Below are 15,791 nucleotides of genomic sequence, written 5' to 3'. Positions count from 1 at the left end.
AAAGGAAATTCTAAACAACTTTTACTCAGTGATGTTTTTTGATAAAACCATTATAATATTTTACGAGTTATTTCAATTTTGAGCAAATTCCAATTTGGCAGCCATTTTCTATTATGGCAGCTAACACAAGCATGAGGTGGCAATGAGACTTTTGATATGTTGTTCATATCACATATCTCTGCATTTGTGCAAAGTTTCAGCTTTGATCTAATTGCACTAAATCCATGTATTTTTACTACTGGTCCTGGGCCAAGATGGGCATTGCATAAAAGAATGAAAATTTCACCTCATAGGCTATAGACCAGAGACCCAGTAAGTGCTCTCGGATCTTTCCTTGAAACATATTGCTCTGACCACTAAGAAGTATACACCACATCTGAAGGCTGTTTATGGTTAATGGATTTGTATAAAAACTGTTTACAATAAAAACATAGTATGTATGTGCATATTCTTTAGTATATAGTTTTACCATTAGATTTTATTCATCAAAGGCCTGAACATTTCAGATTGTTAGTAGGTCTTCATGTTTGCTATAGTTCATCCAGTTTATTTTCTGGTGTTAACAGGAGCACAGTATGTTGTACAGTTTATAATAGCTTTCCATAGAAATGCATATTTCTAAAGAAAACTCAGTAAGTAAAGTATGTACTGTACCAATCTAGATTTTATTTACTGTGCTCAGTACAGTAATTGATTATATATAAACAAGATATGATTATATATAGTAGGAAGTAACATCTAATTATCACATGAACAGATATTTATGATAGACTGAATTGAAATAATTTTTTTCAGTAATTGTAAACTTTATCTCAGGAAGGCAACACATGAAAGTTTAATTTTTCCCTTTATATTTTGATAAAATCCTGTTAAGGAAAACTGATGTTTTAAGAAAGTTTCCAGAACCAAATGATAAATTCCTTAAATTTTTGCAAGTACAATGCTCTTATTTCCAATTTCAGACTGTGTTTGATCCTTTTTTTATATCAACGTACAATCTGTTTTATACCTCACTCCCTGTCCTATGTCTGGGAATCACGGACCAAGATGTTGATGACTACTTTAGTCGTCATTTTCCCAAACTATACACTCCTGGTCTCACCAACCTTCTGTTTAATAAACGTGTGTTTATGTGGTGTGCCATTCATGGTGCCATAACTTCATTTCTCATACTTTTCATCCCGTTTGGTGAGTGCAGATGTAAATATGTATGTTTTGATGTATGTGCAGTCTACACAAGGCCTTCACAATCTCACCATGGTTAGCAGCCTTTGTCTGTAAACCATTATTTTCCTGAAACGGCAAACAAAACGAGTGATCTCACCATTTCTGTATACCATATCAGTGTTTCTAGTTTACTGAGCAATATCAAATTATGAATGATCGATATGTTCACACTGGTGTTGTATGGCACATTTCAGAAGGGAAATTTCTCTCCTGTCAGTCATAATGGGTGTAATAAAAGTAGCCCCCCTTTTTTTTTTTGCTGAGCTTTGTCATATGTATTTTAATGATGTTTGTTAAGAAGTTTGTTACACTTATATGTCCTTAATTCAAAACTGATTGTTGGAAATTTTACTTGAGACACCATTTCATCTTTACTAGTTTACTTCACCCATTATGATGTTTTCACAAATCTTGCATTTAATTATATCAAATTCACAATGGTACCTACACTGGCTTCATCTAGTACCATGTTTTTTATATTTTTATTTCCTCATAAGCATTCTGTAAGTTTTCTTGAGTGATAGCACAATTGTACAGTATCTTCATTTAAGAGTATTACAATACTTATTTAAATGTTTGTATGCACAAAGCTAGATTTATTTTTGATAGATATTTTATCACACTTTTTTCTTTCAATCACAGACACTGTTTGATCCCATGTTTATATCAGTATATAACCTGTTCTACACATCGATGCCAGTGTTGGCTCTGGGCATATTTGAACAAGATGTCAATGCTAAGAATAGTATCAAGTTCCCAAGGCTATATACTCCTGGACTTCAGAATGCCCTCTTTAATAAAAGAGAATTCTTCAGGTCTGCCTTACATGGATTTCTCACTTCTTGCATACTTTTCTTCATACCCTTTGGTAAGTGTTAATAATAAAAATGAAGGAAAATGTTTAACATTTGAGTAGCAATAGCATACAATGTAAAGTACCTATGTATATTACATAAATTTTTTTTATATTGCTTTTGTAGTTTGCTTTATATATATTAAACATTAAAATAGATGATATTTTAACAGAGATCATTACATGTGTGTACCATACAAGAATTTAGACTATTGATTAGGTTTATCTTTCACTCACTATTAGAAGTATAACATAATTTTGATTGATTAATTTTAAGACAATAGTCTCCATCCAGCCAGCTGAAGGTCAAATTATTTAGCTTTTTGAAGAGCTTACATCAGAACTTTTAACACACTATTGTACTACTGTATTATAAAATGTTAACCTTTGCTTTTTAAATACTGACTAATAAAAGAGTAAGTTTCATAGTTCAATAATATTGCCATGGAAAACAGGAAAAATTAGGATATTTTATGAGTTGAGGTTCACTAATGTATAGCAGTGTAGTAAAGTAATTTACAAACATTCAAGATAGATATTTTTAGATGGCTTTAAAGGCTGCATCTTTTTATTTTGTTTGCCAAGAATTTTCAGGATTAGAATGCTTTGTGATTCAGTACTGTTTATACAGTGGACCCCCTGTATTCGCGTTCTCCGAATTCGCAGACTCACACATTGCAGATTTCTTGGGAACATTTCCCCCCATTATTCATGGAAAATTTGCCTATTCGCTGTATTTTTCTATGAGAAATATCCAGAAATTCCTGGGTTTTTTATCAATTTCATCATAAAATGCACTTTGTGATAAAGCTGTTGAAAAAACCAAATATAAAGATTATTTGTAGGTTTTTCTTGAGTTTTAACTAACAAAATCGGCTGTTTTCAGTGTTTTTATGGGGGTTCCAACTATTCACGGACTCTTAACTATTCACGGGGATCTAGTACACATCACCCGTAAATAAGGGGGGACCACTGTATAATGTTGCAAAGTCTTGTAAGTGCAGCTCAGGGGTAACTACCCATGTAAGTGATTAAAAGTAAAATTTTTAATTTCAAATTATGACAGAGTATTCTAACAACAAAAATAGTGGAATATTCAGCTTTACCATAGTTTTACCAAGTACAGACATTGTAATTTCTAACTACAGTCAACCCTTGTTAAGCCGGACCCCATTAATCCAGATATTGCATAAGACATACACTGAAGAGGGTCAGCAGATTTAATTAAAATACATATGTTTGTCCATGATTTGAGATAGTTACTGTTCCTCTGCTCTTCATTTACCGTTTACTTTTCCTCTGCTCTTCATGTACCGTTTTCCTTTTTATTTACTAAAGGTAAATAAATTTTTCATTTCTTTTTATTTTTATATATACTACAGTTCTGTATTTATACTGTACCACTAGACTAAAATTTTTAAACTTATAACTGATTTAATTTGCGTGCAATACGTACGGTCATTATGACACACTATTGTCTTCATGGGTAGGAAGTACCTTAGCCAACAGTTTTATCTATTTGCTGCCTGACTGCGAGCTACAGTACAATGCTTTGTTTTTGGAAAGAAAAATATGACCAAGGTAAGCTTTATGAAGACAAAAGCTGAGTTACTGCGCAATAATTGTGTTATGTGGCAAATGAGAGAGAGAGAGAGAGAGAGAGAGAGAGAGAGAGAGAGAGAGAGAGAGAGAGAGAGAGAGAGAGAGAGAGAGAGAGAGAGAGAGAAATTGCCAGTTCCACTATGCTGCTTGATTCTATCATAATTTTTATCATCTTTTATATTTTAACAATTTTGAAGGAAGATGTTCATTCTCATCTTCATAAAATTAGTAAAATACATACACTTAAAAACTACATATCATATTCAAAACACACACACACACACACACTTACAGACAAAATACTATAGCTAAAACCTGATTGGCTGGCTGGTTGCCATGGTGATCTGTTAGCCAGTGACAGCACTTTACTTCTCCTCTATTTATAGACATTTCGATCACAAAATACAATTGTACACTGTTGACAGCATTATTAGTATCAATATAGAAAACCCTCCTCCAAGATCGATGATGAAATATATTTTATAGTCTTACATATCGTTAAAATTCACAAGTTGAATTACAGTAATTTTGATCATGTATATCTCTGCATTTTATGGAATGTTTTTGTCGAAAACAAAATGTGTTAGTGAACATATGGTCTTAATTGTCCCACTATTTTATTATTGATTATAATGAGCTCACATTCATTTAACAGCATATTAATATAATAAACAACTAAATGAATAAACAAAATAAAAAACATGATAAAAGAAGAAACAATTTTATTGCTGTGGTTTTGATGTTTCATTACCCAATTATGCTTTCATGTCTTGGCCTAGGCATCTACATATGTGGCTGAATTCAATCATTTTTATCATGTTTTATTCTTCATTTTTCATCTTTTACTATGAGGTTTTTAATACAAACATTTCTACATTTGTTTATTATTCATACTCTGTATAAAAATAATGAAATATAGGATATTTATAGGTAATTATGTAAATATATATATTTAGGTATCACCGGTTAAACCGGACAGTTGGTTCAGACAAACACCCTGGTCCTCCTATTAGTCTGTCTTAATAAGGGTTGACTGTATACTATAGTGCCATGGTATAATGATGTTGAAATACAAGCTGATGCCTGTTGAGTGGAAAATATCTTTAACTTGCAGCTGAACAGTTGAAAGACTGTAGTTACAAGATTAGCCAAATATTTGGTGTTAGTGAGTGTGTTAGCGTCTGAAGTGACACTTTACCTCCTAACCATGTCCTGTGAAGTGTGAAGTGTTGCTGCTTTCACCTGTTCTTTGGGTAGTCTTTGCCAAGTTCACATTGATTTGTTTCTTTGTTTATTCTTCTTGTTTTTTATTTGTACTTTTTTATATTGTTATCTCAGTTCCTGTATTTTTTCTCATGGAGAATAAACAAGAGCAACATATATTTAATGGTCTTTGGCAAGCATGTAACCACTTCATGTCTCTTGTGTCTGTAAATCCGCATAAGTCTTTTTCTTATTGTCAAGGTAAGATCTGTGCCCATTCTACCCTATGCAAGGAATGTGCAGATTAGGCTTCTCATTGTTGGGAAAGATTTGGCAAGAGGACAAAGAAGAGCAAGAGGCATTTGCTTTCTTCATAAAGGAATTTTACTTGACCAGTTAAGTTGGTAGATTTAGCTGGATCATTTCTTCTGCTGTCTTCTATCCCCACACCATCATCAAAGAGTACTTCTTGCGACCCAAGTGTTACCTCTCTCCCAACCAAGAAACCATGCCACTCTTTGTCTGATAGTGTAGCCTGTTCTAAAGTTGATGTTCCCACAACATTGTCTTTCCCCTCTGATAATAGTGATGGTTTGTCCAAGTTTCATGAATTGTCATCCTACAAGTGTCTTAAAAAGATTTTGTGTAAATTGAATGTTCCAGCTAGCCCATCCTTTTCCACCTTTCTTAATGGTTGGGTGGAGAATAACAGAAATCTTGTCTCATAAACTGTTTGTGGTGGTAGTAGTTCCAGCTGATAATGTGTCTGTGGAACCCACAAATTGTGTCTAGCCAACTAGTATTTCTAGACAGCATGAAAATCACTTGAGGTGATCGTTCCTGATGATCTTACTCCAGTTGAGCCTGCCTCTTCATTACTTTCCTCTTTGATCATTGGACAAGTAGTGTGCTTTGCCATATGGGTAAAAGGAGGTCTTTGTCTTTTTTGTCATTATTATCATCATCTCAGTTGTTATTATCTTCCTCTTCACATGATTTTCATTTCTCACTGATACAGAAGAGGAAGAAAGGAAAAGCTTCATGTTCTTTGAGACGACATTCATCGTGTAGACATCACACTCATACACACTCCAGTGTCAGAAGAGGAGTGCAAATTCTTCTTGTGACTGTTCTCCATCTCCATGTGTCTGCCCGTGGTGGGCTGCGGTGTACTGTAGGCATTACTTAAGGTTCTTTGTAGCGTGCCTCTGGCCCCTAGCTGTAACCCCTTTTGTTTCTTTTACTGTACCTCTTTTTGTATTCTCTTTCTTCCATAGTGCACTGCAAGGTTTTATTTCTGTTACATGTTTCAAACCTTGTACTGTCAATTTCCATTTCAGCATTGAATGACCTCGTAGGTCCCAGTGCTTGGCCTTAGGCCTAAATTCTATTGTCAATTTAATTAATATGTCTGGTCTTGGGACAGGGTGTGGGAGAATCTCTTCACCTCTCTCCACCTCACTTCATGAGGGATACTTGGGGAACAGAGATAGGCACTGAGACTATCCAGTGCTTGGGAGGTTCACGATTAAAGGACGTGCACACACTCCCTCACATTCTGCTTTGCAGGTGGGAAAAGGTGGTACTGGTCCTTGTCTCCTTCTGACATAAAGAACAAGCAAGGGACAATAGTGTCTCAAGCTTTCTGCCATTTATCTTTGATGATTCATGGTAGCAGCTTTCCATTCAGTAAAGCTGTCAGCCAGGTAATTTAAGACAATCAAAATTTGCAGGCTGACCATCACAGTTGTCAGGGTCAGATGGTTGGTATGGATTGGTCTCTAAATCCTCAGGTAGCAAAAAAGCTGTTCAAGATAATGACTCCTCCACTTGGTATGTTATGTTTGCAGACAAGCAAAACTAGAAACTTTCAGTCTTTTGCATGGGATCCAGAATAGAATTGTTTATTCTGATGAAAATTTTTGAAGTCTTGCCCTCCTTCAGATATTGAGTCCTCCACTTGGTAAGTTTGCAGACAAGCCAAACTAGAAACTTTCAGTCTTTTGCATAGGATTCGGAATAGAATTGTTTATTCTGATGAAAATTTTTGAACAGTCTTGCCCTCCTTCAGAACTTTACCCCTCCATAGTGGGAAATCTCCCTGGTACTGCAGAGTGACTTAAATCTCCTCTTCAGCCAGTATCATTAGCTATAGACAGAGATTTAACTTTGAAGACTGCTTTTCTCTTGGCAGTTGCCTCAGCAAAATGTCTGAGAATTATATGTTTTTTTTTCTTGCTCAACACTCCGAGGGTTGGCCAGAGCTCATTTTCTTTTGTCCATGAGTTTGTAGCCAGAACTCAAAACCCATCTATTTCAGATCATAAGTTCAAGATTTTCTTGGTTCCTTGCCTGCATGATTTTAGTGATGGTGGCCTGGATTAGATGCTTCTATTCATTGTCTGAACTGTCTAGTGGTTGAAAAGGAGTTGTACCTTGAGATTGAAATGTAAAATTCTTGTCATAATGCTGGCAGATTTAAGGATGGAGTGTGTGTGTGTGTGTGTGTGTGTTGAGGGGGCCTCTTCTTTCCCTTACTTCTCAGAGCACTAACTATGTTAAATAAATGCTAAATATCAGTTGAGATAGAGGTGAGTGTAATAAGCAACCAGTTCTAGTTATTCTAGAATGTATCTCCTATTTCAAGGTGAAAGGTCACATGACAGAGCCTACCCCAACTTGTTATGTACTTTGCATTAGCAACTTGGATTCTCCTGCTTTCTGAATCCCATTGCTTAGTACTAGGGTGGGTTGCCTACTGACATATCACTCTATAGGAAGTGGCATGGTTCTTCAAAAGCTCTTTCCCAATTTATCAGGGATAAGCCTGGGTCACACAATGGCAGTTTCAGACCGCAATTATCGTAGTGGCTGGGTTTGGTGATGAATTGCCTGTAGCGGCAGGCCTTGGGCCCCCAAAAGAAATGTCAGTGGATAACTTCTCCATAATGACTTCCACCATGAATCATTATGACAGCATTGCACAAGTTGAGACGAGGTTACATAGGTTCATAGTCATATGAGCAAGTCACTGATGATTTAGGCCACGCCCATATTGAACTGTTTTTACAGGACGGTGATTTCAGTGAAGGCATGACGATTTTTTATGATTTACTTGTGATCTAGTTACATAATATGCTGACTTACATAACAGGATTGTACATACTGAGTAGTGAACATGGGTGCCACCATTATAAAGTGCCAGGTGAACTCGGCACTCATCATTTTCTTAGCAGACAGAGCAAGAACAATGGAGGACATGGATCTGCTGACCTCATACCTGAGAACCTACATGATCCTGAATTAGTAGAATGCATTTTGGATTGTTACGATGGTAATAAATCGACTGATTGCAGTGAATAAAAGTTAAAATTAGAAAATATTTATATTTCCAAATGTATTTTCATTAAGTTGTGTTCAGTGTCATATTTAGCTGTATCTGAAGTTCTCAAATTATATATCAAGAATAGTATAGATAATCTTGAATCCAAAATATATATTACTCAAAACTGAAAACAGAAGCAGGTGTGGGCAATTAATTAAGTCCTTGAACTTTATAGGCTGCCAACAATTAAGCCCTTGAACTTTATAGGCTGCCGACATACATGACACAGTCTGACATACTGTACAGCACCACTGCACATGCTGTGGGGTTGCCAAGTACATGGTGTATGTCATACTGGATGCTGTAACTTGCCATTGCTAGTTACAACTTGTGTAATCAAATGCCGTAAGTCAAAAGGCCATTACGAAATTGTTGTGCGTTGCGCCATGACATGGAGACTTATGACAGTAGTTATGGAATGATGGTGACTATGTTGGGCAGCCTTGCATAGTCACCATCAGTGGCGCAAAGTCCTCAAACTCAGCATCTTGGTTATGGTTTATTCTGATATATGGCAACTTGGTTGTAATGCGATCATAATGGAGTCCTAACAAGCAAAGTTTTGGCCATTACGACCTGTGCGGTCTGAAATCGCTTTTCTGGTATCCTCCTCACCAGATATGAAAGGGGTGCTTAAGAATGTTAGTGGATTGTCTTTCACCCAGGAACATTTTCTTTTAGGTGGAAAGTTACCACAGCCACTTTTGGAACAACCTCCCCGCTCCCCCATATACTATACAAGCCAAAGCCTTTAAATGTATAGTAATCCACCTCCACCACCCTGCTGAGTACCTTAGGTAAAAGATAAGGTAATGCTTTAGATTCTAGCAGGTGTATTGGTAGTCCCATTCACCCACTAGTGCCAACATATAGCTAACCTTGTAATTATATTCATTCAGCGACAAGTGTAAGATATTTTCCACTTAAAAAGCTTTGGTGTGTAGACCTAGGAAAAATTAATTTTACTTTTAAGTTTATTTTTCCTAAGCAAGTCATTTATATTTACCCCTTTTTAAGAATATTTGCACTTTTTATATCTTATTTTAAGAGTAAGATGTTTCTTAAGCTGCCTGAGTTTTTGTATTGCCAGTAACTAATCTTTTCCTGCCATATATATTACTAAGGATGAATGAATTATATTACTGCTAAGACCTTATCTAAATAACTGTGGGGTAAGTCATCTTGGATGAGTAAGTTAAGAGTAATGACAAACTTTTCTAAATGACTACAGGGTAAGTAATTGTATATCAAGTCATTTATACACCTACACATGCACATGTATGTATAAGTTATTTAATTTTTTAACATTTTGCTTGTTTTGCATGAATTTCTATATATATTGGTTGTATAAAATGGTACAAGATTACCCTTAGTATCAAGCCTGAATGAGGCAACCTGATATTAAAGGATTAGTTTTCAATTAAGAAGAAACTATTTAAGGTTCAATGAGGCATCCTGATATTCAAGGTGTAGTTTTCAGTTAAGAAAAGGCTTCTTTTGCATATCATTGCTCCTCATAACTTATTATCCTCATCTTTTCCTTGTTTTGCGATGCCAGTAAGAACTAACAAATCAATTCAAATCTTTTCCTTGTTCTTGAGTTTTGCTTGGGTTTCAGGCAGGAATGAATGTAGGATGTCATATACAGGGTAGAGAGATTAGGGAATTATCCTTATTACCAACAAGACTTATATAAGTACAGCAATTTTCAGTAAATACCAAAATTTTCAAATATAATTAGATTTTGGTGGCATATCCCCTAAATCAAATGAACTTCCTTTATGTCAGAATTCATCCTGTACAGAAATGTGTACTGTGGTTCTTTTGCCCTCACAAGTGTTTTAAGAACCAAAGTGCCTTGCAGACAGAGTATCACACGTAGGCTATTATCCCCTCAGTAATTTTATATGCGGGACCCATATTTTCCAGGAGTTATTTGATATAGTATATGGTTGGCTTTATGTGAGGATGAGGAAATTAATTAAAATATTTACTAAAATTGTCTGCTTCTGTCTTGATTAATGCTATAATCCATACAGGTAAAGTTTTTTTGAGACTAAAGTATGTTTGTTTGAAATAAAATTGAAAACAAATTGGAGAGAGATTATTTGCTCAAATATCCATCATTTTCAGGTAACCCAGTTAGAAAATGTTTAAAAACCTGTATTTGATAAAATAAAATAAAATCTCATTATTAATAAGGACTAATCCTTAGCTCAGAGGTCTGGTTAGATTACTTTGTGACAATAATAATAATTGTACCAAAGAAATCATTGCCTTGATTAGTTGTATGCCAACCAAATGTACACCTCTCCCTGAAAATAAAAAGATTGGTTTTAGATTGTGAGAGGCAACTCTCTTAATAGAGGCAATATCCCAGTTCTCTTGCAGACTCTATCAATAAGTTTTTTGGTGATTTTTTTTCACAGATTTGTTGGTATTTTGATTTTTTGCCCTTGTTATTCTCATCTTTAGTGTTTGTTCTTATCAGCCATCCTATTCCTTTAGTGCTGTGTGTAATGTTTATATTAGGTCCATCCTCTTGCCTATCACTGTTGATTTTTTACAGTTTTGAAGTTTTTTGCTACTCTTGATGAGGCTAGTTCCTCTCACTGTCTTCACATCCCATTTCTTATCACTTATATTCACCAAGATAAAAGAAGTTTCATGCTTTACATCAGCCATATGTATATATGGCATACTAAAAAAGTTTACAGTATAGTTCCTTTTTCTATATTTTTATTTTATTTATATGGTAGAAAATTATGTAAGAAATTGGAGGTCTGTCATCATTAGTCCAGGAGCCATTGTGTTATACTTCAGACTTCTAGTTTGGATTCAAGTGTCTTCAGTCGATTAGAAAAGTTTTCATGGCTTTTATAAGCCCTCTTGATTCCAAATTCACATTTATCACTGTTCCCAAATTCATTGCCTTTGTTTAGATGGAAAAATTATTGTAAAAATTCTTGTAAATTAATGTCTTTGTTTTAGTCTATTCAGACCCTCAAGTCTTCACTCAAATCATAGCCTTTATCACAGTCTGGTTTCAGTTAAAAGGAATTTTATGTAAAGATACTTGAATGGTCTGTCATGACAGCAAACAAGACCGCCATCTGTATTTGATCCATAGTTGATCCTTTGAGTGCAGACCCTCTACTTTGGGACAATGAAATAATTTTTGTAACTGAGTGAGGAGTGAGAGAGGGAAAGAGGAAATTAGAGATATGGATACTTCTGAAAAAAGGTGATGGAGAGGGTATTAGGGCCAAGGAAAAACCCCATGATTTTGTTTAAATTTTAAACATAAAGCCTCATGGAATTGTTTTTATATAAAAATGCAAATGTGTGCAGGAAAAATTTCTTAGAAAATGGGACTGACCTCGAGTTCACTAAGTTATGCATTACTATTCTAAAAATTGATTATGCTTTTTATCTTTCCCAAGCCTAGATAAATAGGAAAGGTTGGAGTAAGGAAGGGTATCCATTTAAAAACTAGAGAAAACAAACTATGGCATGAGCCATACATAGAGTGGTAGAAACATTTGGGAAAGGTTTATTAAAAATCGACTCCAAATACAGATTAAGCTGAGAAGATTGTAGGAATGACACACTGCTCAGCTACTTTCTTCACATCAATTTCCTAAGTATGATGAGATGTGCTATCTCCAGATTAACTTCTGCAAATACGCAAATTTCCCCTGTCTTCAAGGCATAATTTCTGGAAGGATGCCCAACTCCATTGCTCTAGATTTTCTCCTTGTTACCAACTTTAATTTTAGGTTAGGATGTCCAGCTCTTACAATGATGGCAAAGAACTTTTGGACAGCGAAAAAGGGTCTTTCCATACCTTTCATCTAGAATTAAGATAAATCCTCTCAGGGATGATAGCATAATCTTTAAGATCAGATCAAGGGTCTCATATTCACTATCTGGTCCAACAAAGTGATAGTAGCTGCTGAATTATTCAACCACAGGAGAACTTGATGCTATCTTTGCATTTTGGGGTTTCCTTGTGGATATGATTGTAGTTATGCACCAACATTCCACAGTTAATGATGATAACATCCAAAAATGTCATGGTGTGTAGTTATGCACCAACATTCTACAGTTAATGATAATAATACCCAAAAATCTCATGGTGACATCGGTGGTTGCAAATTGACCCAAGAGCACAATGGTGTGTTCTGATCTCCATGATTCACTTACAGATAGATGTATCCAGACAATTTTCATCATGCTCCATTCTGTTTTGACATCCTCTAAGCCTTTTCCTTCTAAACATTAGACTCTCTACTTTTATACTAGGCTGTCCAGTCCTTTCAAAAGAAATTTTTCTGAAGCTGTCGGATATCTTTCCACTTTTAGCAGTCTCATCACCCCCTAGTTGCACAAGACAAAGTGGATGAGATTTTGTGATTAGAGTATCCAAGAGGAAGTCTCTTCTTTCTTGTACTCCTCCCTTACCAGTGGATTGTTTTGTTGACCTCTGAGAAGAGCTGATGATGAATGTATGCTATCATGGTGTATTTAGGTAGAAGACCCTCTTTCTAGCATGTTCTATTGAGGGAGATTGCTGCTTCGGCTGCATTAATTTTATAGAATATGTTTTCTATTCTTCTTATCACAGCTTTTTCAATATTTCTTAGATTGGCGAGTAAAGCACCTATTGGATACATCGAAAAAGATCAATGGATTTGACGAAATTCATGTACTATTATAAATACTGTAAATTGAAAAAAGCCTAGCTTTAATCCTTTGGGTGTCTAGAGTATGTAAAGATATAATAAGGTTTTATACAGTGTACAGGTAGCTGTAATGTTCAAGTTACGATAATTCGTCTTACGATAATCCGATTTTATGAGAGACCAAATTACAATAGCCTAACTTTATCCCATCTTCTAGTTACATAAATTCAAAAGCAGCAAGAGAATGATGAAAGTATGGTTTTAACATTATATTCATTGTGTAAACAACTTTTTTTCTAAGTACAACCGAATAGGATAACAACATCCGTTTGGCTTATTTTTCAATCATCGTACTATAGTACAATATTACCTATAGTTGTTATAAATGACGTAATATGGAATAGGACTGAGATATCTTAATGTAATAACTTTATTCGCTATAGATCAAAGATCAATATAGATCAAAGATCAATATAGATCAAAGATCAATTGGGAAATATACTGTTAAATTTAAACCTAGTTATAGCTGAAGCTGAGAAAACTGTTCAAGCTGCTAATGACCATTATCGTGCATCGGCAACAAGGATAAAACTCCAGTAAACGTATGCCATCAAACACAACCTTAGATAAAATTAGATAAAATAATTTTAATCAAAACTACTGCGCTTGAAAGAACACATTTTACTGTTGGTTTCACGCCGATATAAGATAAATAACAAAGTTCATATTACGATGACATAAAGGAAAATTGCGAACGGAATCACGAAAAAAAAAAATTTGTTCACAATCACGAGACATATATGATGTGTTTTTAGGTGGAAATATGACTTGAATAAGGAAAGATAACCTTGTCTCACATGAGTCAATTATCAAGATATTTGTTTATGCTAACTAGAAGCAAGAAAATTCACTCTTAATTGCATTAAATATGGCAAAACAAACTCATATTCGCTATCAGCTGATTTCCAAACCAAAACATTGGCCGCTCCGCAGAATACTGGCTTAGATTTACCGTAGTATTTTATAATACAATAATATGAGAATACATACAATATTATTGGATACAGTGAAGTATAATGTGTAACTTTTTAAAAGATTTTTGGAAAAGATGCATATTTACTTTTTCTTTGTGCTTATCTTAATTTTCGTCACTATGCCACCTACATAGCAGCGGCATCTTGAGCTCGTACAGGCGTACCTCAATTTTTTGCTTGCATAACAAAGCAAAAAATCGACCGAGTTGCACAGTTATATTTTGTATAATGTGTAACTTTTTAAAAGATTTTTGGAAAAGATGATATTTACTTTTTCTTTGTGCTTATCTTAATTTTCGTCACTATGCCACCTACATAGCAGCGGCATCTTGAGCTCGTACAGGCGTACCTCAATTTTTTGCTTGCATAACAAAGCAAAAAATTGGCCGAGTTGCACAGTTATATTTTGTACTTGGAAAAAACAAATTGCCGTGTTGCAAAATCGAATTTATACTAGAGTTTTGTCTTTTAAAATAAATTTATGCAACAATCGTAAATATAATTTGTTATAAAAACATGATTCAGTGATATAAATTAAAATTTTACTATTCAGGTGAGACTGAACATCCTATTGTCTTCATCATGTGAATGGCTGTTACAAAGACTTTTCAAATGGACATGCATATATGTACTGCCACTGTACCATATTTATGTACAAAAATAAAAAAAAAATGCCCTGTAATACATTTTTCATACACATTTTAAATATAAATCCACAAAAACTTATAAACAAAAAGCTGAAGTTTCATTAACAAAAAGATTTCATTAACAAAATGAGTTATAATTAGCTCCCAAATTAATAAAATATAACCACATGAAGTCTTTGTAAATGCATTTTCAGAATAACGGCAGACAAGAAAGAACATGAAAAAACATCCTCTGATAACGTGGAGGGCAGTTACAAAAGCTGCATTAATTTGTATCATATTTATGTACAAAAATAAAAATACCCTATACGTAGTATATTTTTATACACATTTTAAACATAAAAGCATGAACATTTATAAAATCGACACACCGATCGCTAAATTTGCATTTTCTTTTTTACTCTTATATTTTCGGAAGAGTGCCAGGCGGCAGCTCACAAGAACGAGCATGAAAAAACATCTTCTTTGATAACTGGAGGGCAGTTTCAAAAACTGCCTTTATATCATATTTATGTGCAGAAATAAAAATACCCTGTACGTAATACATTTTCATACACATTTTAAACATAAAAGCATGAACATTTATAACATCGACACATTGATCGCTAAACTTGCACTTTTTTTAACTCTATTTTTTCAGAAGAGTGGCAGGCAGCGGCTCACAAGAACAAACATGAAAAAACATCCTCTTTGATAGCGTGAAGGGCAGTTTCAAAAGTTGCCTTTGTATCATATTTATGTGGAGATATAAAATACCCTATATGTAATACATTTTCATACACATTTTAAACATAAAAGCATGAACATTTATAAATCGACACATCTATAGCTAAATTTGCACTTATTTAACTCTATATTTTCGGCATAGAATGGTGTCAGAGGCATATATTTTACCCTAATACCTATGTAATAACTCTTCAATAAAATTTTTTAATATCATTTGCATAACTTATATGGTCTGAACGGTATTTCTACAAATGTATGTACTTGTTAGACATAATGGCACTAGCGGCGCTGTTAAATGAAAATTGTGCCTTATTTTTTAAATGAATATTTTTGACAACAGCCCGTAAAACCGACTGCTCCGTTAACCGCGGGCCACCTGTATATTCAAATCTGGTGTACAATATCCATAGATTAATACAAATTAAGCAA

General features: G+C 34.5%; 1 protein-coding gene across 1 annotated transcript in view; it reads left to right on the top strand.

Moving 5' to 3' along the window:
* Positions 1-15,791, top strand: part of LOC135223612 (phospholipid-transporting ATPase ID-like) — a gene marked incomplete in the record, with an annotated part of 252,267 nt that overhangs the window by 196,620 nt on the left and 39,856 nt on the right. Inside the window, 1 exon segment of the mRNA XM_064262219.1 lies at positions 1,870-2,095. Within this exon segment, the coding sequence (XP_064118289.1) occupies positions 1,870-2,095 (226 nt within the window).

Source organism: Macrobrachium nipponense, chromosome 10 (genome assembly GCF_015104395.2).
Source record: "Macrobrachium nipponense isolate FS-2020 chromosome 10, ASM1510439v2, whole genome shotgun sequence".
Lineage (NCBI taxonomy): Eukaryota > Metazoa > Arthropoda > Malacostraca > Decapoda > Palaemonidae > Macrobrachium > Macrobrachium nipponense.
Note: the sequence above shows the minus strand (reverse complement) of the source record. Positions and strands in the feature narration are given on the sequence as shown.